Genomic DNA, 14735 nt, shown 5'->3' on the forward strand with positions numbered 1-14735 from the left:
ATGTCCTCTATGGGTTGGAATTGAAGGCAGGCATTCTGCCTTCTGGGATTTGAATTTTAAATAAAAATCACATCTTACCTTCCCAGAAGTCAAAATAAACTTGTCAAAGACATAGTATAAATCGTCCTCACTGAGGCTTCCTTCATCCTTAAGGGCTTCATGATGGAGCGAGGTAGCATTAGTGCAGCTGTCCAAGCAATTAGCTTCCAGAGACCGTGAGTTGCACCTATTTTCAGTAGTATTTTCAAAGTCTGCAATGGCGGAGAGAATGTCTGAATCAGAGTCCGACTCATCTATGTCCCTTACAAGTTCATCTGACAGGTCTCCTTCGTCCTTACATTGCCCCCAATGGACTGGGCCATTGCATTCCAGCATATCTTTTCCAGTTTCATCCTGTTCCATTGTATCACAAGGTTCGTCATCTATAAGGCTGCCGTTAACCAAATGATCCCTTGGCTTTAACAACCTGTGCAGCTTGCCCTTCTTCCTAATATCCAATCTGGATTTATTCCGTGCTTTGCTCTGTGGGCACGCAAAATATCTGTAGGCCCCTCTGAAGCGCTCCTGAATGTACTCGTGCACCATCTGACTGTTTAGACTTCTGGCAACATTCCGCTTTGTAGCAAAAGGATCTACGGTTAGAAAGAAGCTTATTACACTAAATGGTGCTATTTTGTGGATAAACAATTCACTTTTTTCCTCAGCACCACTTCTAGTAAAAAAAGGCTGAGAAGTTCAAAGAGCATGCCTCATTTATTAAAAGTGATTTCAAGTTCTGCCCCAGGTTAAAGAAGGTGATTCCTTCTTAAACCCAAAGTGTCATGTATCTCCTTGATTTAAACTTACTGCATAGATTTAAAAAAAAAAAAAATTATTTAGGGAGAAAATAGTTTTTAGTGTAAAGCACCGTTCATCTGCTGGAGGTTTAAATCAGGCCACCACTTCTGATGTCAGCAGACAGCTTGCTATTCTGAGGCAGACCACATGCAGAGCTACAGCTTCAGGCTTGAATACAAGTAAGATTTTTCTATATTTAGGAAGGCATGAGGGGCTAGATGGTGGTTTTAACACTTTAGGGTTAGGAATACATGTTTGTGTTCCTGACCCTATAGTGTTCCTTTAAAGATAATCGGTATTTCAATTTCAGGGGAAAAGGCCAGTTTGTGTTGTAATTTGATTGCAATGTTTGTTGCCTTTGTGAGAGATTTTTAGTCCTTTCACATATAGATCACATCATTTACTATTTGTTTGTACAGGAAACTCCTTGAAAATTAGGATAAAACTTCCAGGTACCATTTGTTTTTAAACAATGATAAACCAGGAGTGTAATTCTGTGAATATTTTCCAAATTATTTATATATATATATATATATATATATATATATATATATATATATATATATATATATATATATATATAAGCACTGAACAGGGATCCTAATTAATACAAATAAATCTTGCCTTCAATGGCTATCCGCCTTCGGGGCCAGTTCTTGTTGTCCCTGGATAACACATCGTGGACACGCACGCTAATCACATATTCCTCAACGCCAAAGTCCAGTGTGTAAAACTTTAGCAGCTCCAACCATAGCTGTCCAACCACCACCTGGCAAGTCTGTTCAAACACCAAGGGGCTCTGCAAACAGAAACAGAAAATACGTTTTGGGCTGCATTCAGAGCATCCCCTGACCTCCCAATTCAGGAAATTTAAGCATAAAAAAAAATCCAAAAGTTACTTTTGACAGGCACACTTTAATCCCAACTGATTAAAGTCCATAAAACCTTCCCTCTTAAATTCAAGGACGCTCACCCTTCTTTGCTTGACTTTGTTCTTCCCATTCTCTCCTTCTAATCCAGCTTTCCTGTGGTTCAGATCAGCCCTAATGCCAGTATCCACTGTCAATGAATTCTTGCTGTCAGTAGGGCTTGGTTGCTTGTGTTCCCAATCCACGTACTTTCCCTCAGACACTCCCTGCAAGTGGTATTCATCAAGCTTCCTGGAGTCATAACCTTCGATCTACATGTGCAGGAGATGCAGACAGGAAGTTATCAGTACATGTCATAGAGGACAAGTGATACAATGGGTGATTGGAAAGGAAACACTTGCCACCTTAACTGCAGCAGGCTGTAGTGGTTATGGCGCCAGGAGTGTTCTAGTATATAATTAACAAGCCCGTTCGTGCTAGAAGAGAAGCCTAGTTTTCACACAGATGCAGTTTCCTTACCCAGGATCCCAGGTATGCTGGTAGTATTGGTGATGGTCTTTTCTGAAGGAAATACACCACCATTAAGGCAAAACAGTAAGACGGGATCCCACCTTCCATCTGAGAATCTATATGGCACAGCTGAAAGAAAGCACATCGAATTAGAGCAGATATGAAATTGGATCAAGTTGGAGGACATTAAACTGTAGTATGGCACCAGTGCTTTTCACATTCACACAGCACAGATCTGTACCTGGGAGAGTACACAGCTCAGAGGCATTGAAGTGCATTAGGTGCATGCATGCTCACTGCACAGTTTCTCTGCATCTGATGAGCCTGATAAAGCCCTGAATGTCTGCCTCCTTCATTCAAACACTTGGGTGGCTCAGAGATCGTGGTTCTCTGAACGGAATCAGTGGATCCCACAATCCAGAGACAAAGGTGAAAATTTATGAAAGATCATCATTTAAAGGGTGTTTTCAGAGACTGCTTCCTAGCATCATTACAGTAATATATAGTGCTTGGGGTGTCTTTTATACTTTATATTAATGTAGAATGCAGGTATTCGTGGTAAGGTAGAGCAGACATTCGCACACTGATTAGATATTTTGGTTGTCATGAAGATTGTTGTATTGCCTGAATTTAACCGCTAGCAACAGATTTTACCTCTACTAAAAGCAAGGTAGCTGTGCTTATATCATACGTAAAGTTTTAAAGAAACGAGGTTGCAAGTCTTCATATTTTGCTTTAATCTCTACAGTCATGTTAACGCACAGCCAGTAAATCTAGAGCTACTAAAATCGAAGTTGGTTGGTACAGCACTGCCATGTGTGCCTGTCTAAAACACGTTTTAATTTCCCTTTAATGTGTCCATGTTGCAGAGGGAAGAAAAGACTTCTTCCTAGTGCAGCAGGGCTCATTTCTACTGTGATGAATGGATTGATTTAAGTGTAACTCACCCTGGCCCAGTATCGGAACACGACCACCAGCGTAGTGAGGACCGGCTCCAGCTTACCAAGGGCAGTCAGCAACTCTGTGGTAAGGCATGCAGTCTCGTTCCCAGCACTCACTTTGCATGTTAACCCACTAAGGATAGAATAAAACAGTTTTACAAACAAACATACACACCATGCCCCTATAGGAGCCACTTTAAAAGTATAGACAAAACACAAGACAGCAATCCTTATATCTGCTCAAAGCCAATCAGTTGCTCCCCTGCCCAAGCCTTTTAGTATGCAATTTTGTGGCAGCATAATGGCAATCCAGCACTTAAACAGACTGAGGTAACGGTTTGTGAATGGTTTAATTCACAAGATGAGTCAGCACCAGGGACCTCCTGGAGCCATAGCAACTTCATCTCAAAGTTATGGTACCCAAGATATTCCTTCAATGATTATTCACCCTGATTTTTTTTCCCCATGAAAATATTCATACTACAAGGTGGGGCATTTGTTGTGACAGATAACAGATACGTAGTCTGCCCATTCTTTGTAAAAACAGGCTTTAGTCAATGCACAACAGAATTATATATATATTTTTTTAAAGCATTCTAATGCATCTCAACCATTTTTGCTGCAAGACTATCAGATGCATTTTTATTAAAAAAACGCAAGTAAGCCATTAGAAACCTGCAGCACTTGTTATACAGCAGTCTTTTAGATTGGGTAAGTCTGACCGCACTACTCAGATTTTTGCCACTTTTAGTAAGTCAAACATAAGCATGCACGTTAACACTGCAATTACAAATCTGTAGTGGGCATTTATGAATCAGATCACCATGACATTTCTCAAATTAGACAAATTGATCTTTGCTCTTAAGTTTTCCCACTTTTATTCGTAAAAAAGAAAATCACAAGAAGAATTTTTTAACTAATGTCAACTATACCTGTTTTTATCATTGCAAAACACAACAGGGACTTTTGCATGGAAATCCGATTCTACATCTGTGTAACAAGCTGGAAAGAAAACAAAATGGGACCAAGTTAGACATCTAGGCACAACACATCACAAATTACAAAACAAGGTCACGGATGCAATGAAAATACTTACTACAGTTTTTCAAAATCTCAAGTACTTTTATTAGAACATTTTGCTGGGTCAGCTACAGAGGAGAAAAAAAAAGAAAGTTACAGGAGAACAGTCAACATGCTATTATACAATAGGCAAGATGTGATCTAGCATCTCAGCTAGTTCTGAAGTCCTGTAGCATTTGGACTAATAGGTGAACAAAAACGTGCAGCTCAAGTTTCTGAGTGCCACAGCACTGCACATGGTTTGCTTCATATCCCATTAAATTTATTTTGCAGTGGGACCATTTAGACTAGAACCACAAGGCCTCCCTAAAATACATCCAAGCCTTCTACCCCACCACTTTTCAAGGTTATGCACTAAACTGGGACCCAGAGAATTTATAAGAGCTGGCAAATTGCAGTGCACTGAAACAGACAAGACCAGTGAAAGGTTGAAAGTGGACTAAAGGATTGGATAATGTAGTCCAAAGTACTAAAAAAATAATTTAATCCCATCATGTCCTCAAAGCTTAAAGGTACATTCCAGGAATGAATCCTGACTCACTCCACTTTAAGTACTGCTCAAGTGGTAGGGACAGCTTCTCTAATGAAGAGTTTATCCAATTCTTCCTTATGTGAATCATTCTACAGCCGATCGCCATATTTGATTGGCTCATTCACGGCAATTGAGGTGCAGGTGCCAATTTAATCTGGACAGGAAGGAAAACTTGTCAGTCTTCATTGCAGAGCATGGGGAAGAGGACCTGCTGCTGGAGAGAGCCTGCAAGGTTATACCTACCTTGGGGGGAAACTTAACATCAATATTAATGTCACTTGTTTTCAAGGCGAATCTGGTCAAGGAGGAGCCATACATTCTTAGAGAACATTCTGGAAATAAATAAGGGCATGAGTCAACGTCCTTTCAAAATATTGATCAGCAGCAATACGTTTCAACAGGACTAGAAGAGAAAACTGTACATATAATGGCATTACCGTTTTATTTACATCTATTATGTTTATAGATGACATTGCTTCCAAACCCTATCCGTTTATTTTATAACATTCAGTGTTTTCATATCTAATGTAGCAGAGGTCAGGTTGACAGTTTCAATGGAAGTTTCTAACTAGTCCTGCTACATAAAATGCAATCAGAAAAATATAGCGAACAAAGAATACTAAAAATGAGGACAGAAATGCAGACAGGACTTTTAACCTGCATTCAGTACCAAGAGCAGCACGTTTTATATAATTCACACCTTTCAGGGACAATAAATACATGGTCAATTTACTTATTCATTCCTCCATTTTTTAATTACATGTGACATGTAAAGAAAAGAAAAGAAATCAATTCAATTCAGGGAGGTTTAAATCTGTTGCCTTGCTTTTACATTTAAATGGCTCTGTAAACATCACACAACAATCCTTTCCCATTACAAATGAAAGCTAATACATGCATAACACCCCGAGCACAGAGGTCATGCAACTGAAACAATGCAAGACAATTGGAAAATGTGAAACTTACAATTCCACAATGCAATCAGACATTTGTTGGTTGTCACTTGATATGTCTCCAAGTAGAAGTGCACTGTCTTTAAGACAAATTATTAAAACTATAAATGCTATACAATATGCAAGTGCATATATCACAAAATTGCACAAAACACTTAATGAAAGTTAAAACGGCATTAAAAGATAAGTGCACTTGTGCAAAATAGAAATACAAAGCGCTACCACAATTGTGCACCTATTTATACAATACTATACTCCCATATACAATTTATTCGATGCAGGTATGCTTCTCCAGATATGTGAATCATAATTTATAGTTTGCAAATACTGCATTGAATTTTTCTGCAATGTATTTGCCAACTGTAAATTATGATTCACATATAATCTGGAGAAGCATACCCGCATCAAGCAAGTTGTATATGGGAGTACAGTATAATATAAATAGGTGCACAATTGTGGTAGCACTTTGTATTTACATTTTGCACAGTGTGTTTTAACCTGCATTAAGCACATTTTGCACAGTTTTGCATGCACTTTCATATTACATAGCATTTATAGTGTTAATCATTTGTCTTAAAAACAGTGCACTTTGTTCTATGTTAATATAAGTTTTTCACATTGTAAGGTTTTTATTTTAATATTCAGAGATTTTAGAGCCATATTTTAACTTTTTTCTGTAATATTCTATACATCAAGTGTCTGATCCAGAAGGATGATCCCGTTATGTGTGACTAGATCAATCCAGTTTCATGCCTCCCAATGAGATGCTTACCAGGTAACTTCATTTGGATAATTTTCTCCATGTTGTTCATAATGTCCTGACGTAAAATAAAGTCCTCCTGAGATATTCCATATTCTTTTGCAGTATCTATCAAGGTTACACTAATAGCATCTATCTGTGCCATGGTTGGAGGGGGTAGTGACCGCAGTTCATTCTCCTCCTGTTTTTCCTGCGAGAAACATTTAACAAAAACAAAATTTACTGGTGCTATCAAAAAAGTACACAAGAAGCCCAACTTCAGACAAAGCATGAACAAAAAAAAAACCAGAATAATGCAAGTCTGCATGACTAAAATGTCCCATTTGCACAGCTTCAAATGTAACTGTAAATCTTTAAACCTTTAAATTCAATCTGACAGTATTTTGCTTAACATTTTAATGTAGAAGACCCACTAATGTTCTTCTGTGCCAGACAAGAATTATGGTGTGTTAAATATTCTGACAAGATGGCATGCATTAGCAAGATTACACATAATTAAGTGGTAAACATGGTAAAATTAAGATTAAAGCCAGATTTACAAAGTAAATGGAACAAAAAAGTAAAAAAATAAAATCAAAAAATCAGCAACTATCGACATACATTAAGTTTTATCTTTACATCTGCACTACATAAGTGGATATTTAAAAAAAAATTGAAAAAAATGTCGAACTATACTGGAGATGATTCTGTCCTAGGATCACAGTAGTGGAGTACTATAGAAATTGATCAAGCATAAATCTTTATCTGTGAGTTTGCTGAGTTTTGTGCAAGTTTTAGCTAAAAAGCAAAGGGCAGTAAAACACATGGCAAGGTACGGCACAAATTGGGTTTCATTATAAATTAAAGTACATTATTTCAAAGGGAAGTTTAAAGAGATGCTTTCTCTAAAGCATTCAAACAGTCTGGGACATTCACTATTGAGAAGGGATCTTTACACTCATTTAAAAAACACTAAGAACAACCACATCAATGGACTGATGTGGTCATGGTATCTAGTCCTGTATCAGTACTGGACAATGTATGCGTGTTTAGTAGATGTTCTGACCACAACAGCCTGAAGCTCAGCCTCCAAGAACAAGCTATACTAGGGGTTGTGTGTGGTGATTGGCTGAACGCATCAGCTGCACGTTCAGCTAATTACTGTACTAATCCTTGGTATGATTGGATACGGTTTATTGCGTAAGCATGGCTCAGTCTCCGTTGGAGGTCAACATTGGAGGTGAGGTTTTAGGTTGCCAGAGACCGAGAATCTAGCATGTACTAGGTAAATTGACAGTAATGCAGAACCCAGTGCCCACAAAACACCAGGCACCATAGCCATGTCAATCTGTTGTAATCATGGTGCCTGTAATGTATTTTAGCTATATATATATATATTTTTTTTTTTTTAATTACAAATCTGTATAGAGCTCCATTGGCAAAATAAGCAGGACTTTCCAGTAGTAAAGGATCAGATTGTGATCCTTAAGGGGATTAAAACCATGCAAGATTTAATATATGAAGCTTTATATATGCTGCCTTTTTATTTTTCCAAGTTGGGCTATTTTAATCCAAACCTTCCCCAACGATTACCAGTTTAGCAAATGGCAAATTGTAGGGGTGGAGGAGCGGCAATATCCAACTCAGCAATCCCTTCATTGAATCAACCCCCTCAAGTTAATTATAAACAGTGAAAACCGACTAAAACTGAACTTCAAAAAAAAAAAAACCCAAGCTCTGTTTATAGCCGACAGATCAGATTCATAAAAAGTCACAATTATTTGTATTTGAATACAATGCAAGCTGAAGATACACGTTTACAAAACCCAGATAAAAATACTCACCCATGCATATTTGGAGTGACTGAAGACTTCTCTGCCAAAGTAATCACAAAAACACACACCAGCCACCATTTTAATGAAGGAACATTAAAATTACAAGTGCACGCGGTGATGAAAACAGGAGAAAAAAAAACAAAACTTTACCAGTATGTTCTTTTTGTGACGTTTCTCCTTTATGTGCTTGTGTGCTCCTTGGACGTTTTCGATGTGAATGGAGCAGAGTCTGCACAGATACTGGTAGCTGGGGAAGTCAGGCGATCTCTGAAAGAAGTGTGAAGGGGTGGGGTCTTTTAAACATCCTGCACAATCAGAATGACAATAGACTTATATCAAGTTCATTGTGTAAAATCAAATCAACCCAATTTACATATTAAGCCCCTCCCTCCTCATCCCAGTGAAATAGGGAGGGACAGTAGTGTACTGTGTTTACCCACTAAATTGTGAGGTGTAGTTAGCTGGCCAATGACTTTTCCCACAAGTTAGTAAACAGAACACCATGTGCTCTTAATCCAGCCCACTTAACACTGTAGCAATCAGACTACCATGTGCGTTTAATCCAGCCCACCTCACAGTTTAGAATACAAACCCACACGATGTCACTTATCAGAAAGCCATCTCTGTGGCTGGGAAGGCCAGTTTAAAGGCACACTATTTTCTCACAGTGCAATGTAATAAGCATTTTGAATACAAAGACAGACATCAAGTTTGATGGGAAACATTCAATCTCCAAATGAAGCTAGAGTATCAAAAAATAATTTTTTTTTAAATTCTAATAAGTGCATAGCCAATGATATTCAGACTTCTAGCAAATTAGTTTTGTAACCAATTCCAGTGATCTATTTAGGGACAGTAATTACTTTGTTGTGTGATGTTCAAAAGACAGGCAGATGGGCCATTGTGCAATGCATACCATGTTACTGTATGCATTAACTGGAACAGCAGAGGGTAACTAAACTCTCCACTAAAGTGTCACTGTATACAGAATCATGCATAGATAAACAAAGGTTACCCCCCCCCCCCCCCCCCCCTAATGTTTAGATCATTGTTACTTGCATAGCTATAATACATTATTGTAAGTAATTTGGGAAGTACCAATGCATTCACAGGTTGGTGCACTTTCCCTTTTACTGAAAATAAACCAAAATATGTCTGGGACACATGATTACCCATGTCCAATCAGGCAAATCCATGTACATTATGGCATGTTAGTATAAGCTCACCAGTCCACGCTCCTATATGGAGTCTGTCCGGGATATGCAATAAAGTGATAGTGTCCCAACTCTACCCCAAGGCTTGGCTGCTTGCTCTGGTGTGTATTTCTCTTAACTGCTGAAATTTATCATTTTTAACATTGCTTGGAATAAAGTTTGTTAAGCTTCCAAGTTCGGTGGAAAGTGTATCCACTGGATCCCACGCACACAAGGGGCTGATCCCCCTGAGCCTTAGAGTGGTACTTTAACCACTAATTTTGTGAGTTTACCTTGAACTCATTTTATGGTTTTATGACAATATTGCACTGAATTCTCCTTTATTTTCTAGACTATTGTCGATATCCAAATTGTGCAAGTATAATAATGTGTGAATGTTTTTTTCACTACAATACCACTGGCCATAATTTAGCTATACACTTATTTGCATCATGATTGTTTGGGCACTTAGCTACATAGTGATCACCAAAGTCACTGTTATTGACTGATATTTCATGCAATTTAAATCTTTCAACATATTAGCCGTTAGCACACCATTTGTTTTTATTAAAATGTTACAGAAATCAAGACCAGGCACTCCTCACAGACTGCCTTACATTCCAGTTACTACATGTGCCTGTTACCCTAACTAGACGGTAGATACAATCCCTCTGCAGCCGCTCTTCCGCCTGTTTCAGTCCCAATTCTTGTTCTGCCAGTGTAGATTCTCCTGTAGTCTTGGCGTCACCATTGATTCTCTCTGTGCCAAGGCTTTGGCCAGACGTTTTATCTGGAGGAAAAACATTTCATATTTATAAAATTCTAACAAATGAACAAAACTGTTGCTAATCCATCTTCGCTTTCTCATTAACTAGGAGGACTGTAGTTTATATAGGAAAGTAGCAGGTTTTAAAGGAGGAATGCATAATGGGAAGAATTGTAAAATCTGTATTGAGCAGAATTTGAATACTGGCAGATTTAATTTTGCAGGCACAGAATTTCACCATTCTTTTGGTTAGTGTATGAAAAGCTCTGCCTAGCAGGATGAAAAATTCATAAAATATCAGGAGAAACCATCAGCCAAAATGGTTCTTTGCAAATCACATACAGATCTACCTCTAGTTCTATAGGAGGCCATAGAGAGCAGTTTTAATGGAATGGGACACCGAATATCTGACTGGTGTATGTTAACCTGTTGGCAAATCTAGATTTGAGGTTTTAAAGAACACTGAATTTACATAATTTTAAAATCTCAATGTTACAAAGTGGAAACCACGGAATTCAGGTGTGAAGCAGTGGAGTTTCCTTTACCTTTGAAATTTAATGCCATCTGATAATTCCTTTTAAAATTCTGCCAAATACACCAGGACCTGATAAAAATTGGCAAAATTGGGAGCCAGGTTATTTATATACGAAATGGACAAACAACTGAGGTAAACAGGCTAACTAATCCACTAGCGGGGCATGGGTGGGGGCTGGACGGGGAGGTACACTACAACAGTGAGCAGCCATGAAGACATGCCCCTACGAGCCGGTAGTTCCCACTTTGTAATAAACTAAACGAACAGACAAAATTGCAATTCAGTCTTCATTTGTTGGAATTTCTAATTCTCAGAGGATCTAACAGACTTCAGAGTCCTCCACACGCATGAGTATTACACCAATGTGGGCTCATGGGGAATTAAATGCCAGGAGCTGAAAAATCAAATATGGTAGTACCCGCTGGGGACAGCATATTGCGAGTATCAATTACTCTACAACCCCTGGCCACCACATACTAAGCAGCAATGTCACCATCAATGGTCGCTGCAAAATAGACAGACCGCCAGAGGATGGGATTGTATTACTGACTGACACAGGAGGAGGCAGAGGTGCTTAGTTGTGCTGTGGTTTTTACTAGCCCAAAATGCGATTTCAAATATTTTGCTGGAAATTTTTTCAATGAGATAGAATTATAGTTTGAAGGATTTTTCTTAACACTAACAAAATAAAAGATATCCATGCATTATCTAGCAGTATCTCTTAAAACAAATATTTTGTTCTACACAACATGGGGCTAGTCAGGAATAGAATGACAGACATCAGCATGATGGATATTTTGTGAATAGACAGACAAGTAATGGTCTGCTTTACCTAAGAGCATATATTCACATATTGGTTGCGCTAGATCGGATGGGGCTGCATACTCACTCATTGTGCTGGGTAGGACAGGGGTCTTCTGCTGACCATCAGATTTGTCCTCCATCACAGCTGATGGGTTGATGCTTCTTATTGGACCATTCACTAAAAGTAGTTCCTTGAGTTCACCATTTGGATTCTGCTTTCTGGTGCTCTCTTCAGGCTCCTTTGATTTCAGGGGGCTTGGCTCTGCCTTTGCTGCTCGCAGTTGCTTGATGCTCCCAGCTTGTGGTGAATATAACTTGGCTCTTGTCTGACCTTCCTGTAGATTCAATTCCGAGTCCTTTAACCCAGTAGCATTAGAAGCTGCGCAGTCTTTGGTGGGGGACACATCTCCCCAAACTGCACCACGGGGCTCATTCTGCTTTCCCTTATCCATATTCAGGGAGCTTACTTCGACATCTCTGACCAATTTGCTGTCCCCTCTGTGTTTGTGCTTCTGGTTGGTCACCACACGCACCCCTCTAATTTCTCCATGGCTTGTACGGGCCAGAGGCTTCCTTGACTCATGATTGGCTGGCTTTGAGGAACCTTCCATTTCTTTTTTTCCCCCACCCCTGCTCCTTTCTTCAGACCATGGGATCAATGTTTTATAAAATCAAAACAGAGCATTAAAATCCATACACAGCACAGCGGACCCACTGGGAAAAATAAAATAAAAGTTAGATGTCAGCGTTTATAGAACAGGTAAATGGCATTACAAATCCAGTCGAACACCAAGCTATGTTTTTTTTCTTCACACCAAACATGCATTAAATGTAGCTGGCCTTCAATTAAAGCAATTAAGTTGGAGGTCTGGAGTCCCCAGACACCATCTTGCATTATGTTAAGCGGTTTTGACAGTTTAAAGTTACATTTTATTTCCAGGGCACAAGTCAAAATGCTTCCTCCGTCTTCCCAAACAGTCGTGCTGCTAGAGAGCACTGGCTTGGTGGCCTTACTATAATTAATGAAGTTCAGAGTTTAGGGATTAAACTTTTATGAGCCAAGTGAACAGCCTCTTTCAGAAGACCGAACATATTTAGGTGTGCTGGGAAACAACTACATTTGATATAATCAAAATTAAATAGAATGCATTTTAATTCCAAACAAAGTCAAGGGCAAAAAATATAAAAAGTTGTCAGCCTTGCATGTTATAGTGACAGTAAACCAATAATCCAAAAGCAACTGGCAAAACTCTAAGAGTGGTTGAGATCTGTATTGGTAAAAAAACAAAAAAAAACTCAAATGAGAAGGTTGTCAAGTCCATAAAACCCATTAGTACAGAGTTAACAATTGTTATGACAAATAATTCTAGTGCAAAAGGTGACCCGTAACGGTGTTTACAGGGTGTCAGGCACCAGTTATAGCCAATACCAATGACTGGAGAGTGCTGCTATTTCCAAATACCAGTGGACTCAAGGGTGCCTCTTCGTTCCATTTCTGTGAGACCATAAATACTAGACCCCTTAAATATTATGGATGAAACAACTAAATGCATCAATCTTTATGCAGATAGAGAAAAATACCAGGCGTGTAAAAAGTGAACTGAATAAGAAGTTACAGGTTGTAGAATGTTAACGGTTACCAATAAAATAAGTGTCAAATCTAGTTGACAGTCTGCTTCAGCTAAATCATCTAGACTTGCACAAATTAGTTTCAGCTGCTACAAATGCCTTTTAATATACACCTGAACTAATGTTCTGGGATTTACCTGTGGATCGTATTCAATGAGCAAGTCTCTGTAGGTAAATACTGGACAGATTGATTAATTCAGGCGCAGATAAAAGAGGGATATTTGGTTGTAGCAACTGAAATTCATTTGTGCCCAATTATAACAGTGTAAAAGCAAGACTCCGCTTTTTACGGTAGAAGTAAAATCTTAAAGAATTGAACAGATTTGTAAGTGCTTTTGTGTCATAGTTGCAGGATTGGCACAGGTGTCTTTCACATAGAGACAAAGTTAGTGATCAGACAGGCCAAGAAACGGAAGGTGACTTCCTACTTGAACTCTCAGTGCATCTGAGGTTTGGCAACTGAACATGTGACAGGATGGGTAGACAGGAATAAATAGGACACACGTCACTGCCTGGGGTCAGAAGGGGGCAGCAGTGTATGATTTCAATGTCACCTTATTCCGAGGAGTGCAAAGCACACAAAGATATAAAGAGAAAATCAGACTGCACGGGGAGGAAAATGCATGATGCTACAGACCTGCTATCAGGCCACAACCATTCTATACATATTAAAACCAAGCAGGAACCCTTTCAGTTTGACTCATGTCACAGAACTCCATAGCTTTAATATAAAGAGTTCTTACACGAGCCTTAAAATTAGGAAAGTGAAAAGGCAGATCCAGAACTTCCTGGGAACTACGGCTTCCACAAATCTTTCTGGGTGCAGTGTTCCAGCTTTAGCCACCCCTTGCCCTAAAACTACAGGTGCACACAGATTCTCCTGCAGCAATACAAAGAAATCTCATCTGGCCACTGACTGTCAGCTGTCCGAGCTATTACCAAAGAGTTCAGCCCAACACAAACATGCCAACAGACTGCTCATTCATGCTCACACACCAGCCAAGAACTACAGCTCCAAAAACAAAAAGTGAGAAGGTACAGCAATGGGACAGGAGGCCAAAAGCATTGCTCTTAGTAGCTCCAGCCTCTGTAAGCAGTGGATTGGTGTTACATGTATTCGTAAACAAATGGGTGTGTGATCAGAGTTTGTGTTCTGTTACATGGTGCTTTGAACTTATCACAAACAAATGTTAAGAGTCTCTGCATAGGAAGATGTCAACCATCAATAGGAAGCACTTTGAAAAACAAGCAGCTGTGGTCAAAAGTGACCTCTCGAAGAAATTGAGGATTAGTATTCTATAGCACCCAATGAATTTCAGCTGCAGGCTGTATGAACTGCTTGGACTACAATACATTAAAGGATGACTATAGGATCAGGAACACAAACATGTATTCCTGACCCTATAGTGTTAAAGCCACCATCTAGCCCCCCCTCCTGCCTCCATAAATATAGCAAAATCTTACTGTATTCAAGCTAGAAGCTGTAACTCTGCATGCTGTTAAACTCAGAAA

General features: G+C 39.0%; 1 protein-coding gene across 2 annotated transcripts in view; it reads right to left on the reverse strand.

Moving 5' to 3' along the window:
* Nucleotides 1-14735, reverse strand: part of TUT4 (terminal uridylyl transferase 4) — a 47605-nt gene that overhangs the window by 11564 nt on the left and 21306 nt on the right. For both annotated transcript variants that reach the window (XM_063427828.1, XM_063427827.1), the window contains exons 3-14: nucleotides 11680-12308; nucleotides 10134-10279; nucleotides 8447-8563; nucleotides 6495-6672; nucleotides 5013-5101; nucleotides 4254-4305; nucleotides 4090-4159; nucleotides 3164-3290; nucleotides 2226-2345; nucleotides 1811-2017; nucleotides 1462-1636; nucleotides 79-632 (exon numbers count right to left, since the gene is read on the reverse strand). In XM_063427828.1, coding sequence (XP_063283898.1) covers nucleotides 79-632; nucleotides 1462-1636; nucleotides 1811-2017; nucleotides 2226-2345; nucleotides 3164-3290; nucleotides 4090-4159; nucleotides 4254-4305; nucleotides 5013-5101; nucleotides 6495-6672; nucleotides 8447-8563; nucleotides 10134-10279; nucleotides 11680-12205 — 2361 coding nt within the window. In that variant the 5' untranslated portion in view covers nucleotides 12206-12308. The remainder of the gene's footprint in view (nucleotides 1-78; nucleotides 633-1461; nucleotides 1637-1810; nucleotides 2018-2225; nucleotides 2346-3163; nucleotides 3291-4089; nucleotides 4160-4253; nucleotides 4306-5012; nucleotides 5102-6494; nucleotides 6673-8446; nucleotides 8564-10133; nucleotides 10280-11679; nucleotides 12309-14735) is intronic.

This window comes from Pelobates fuscus, chromosome 7 (assembly GCF_036172605.1).
Source record: "Pelobates fuscus isolate aPelFus1 chromosome 7, aPelFus1.pri, whole genome shotgun sequence".
Taxonomy (NCBI): Eukaryota; Metazoa; Chordata; class Amphibia; order Anura; family Pelobatidae; genus Pelobates; species Pelobates fuscus.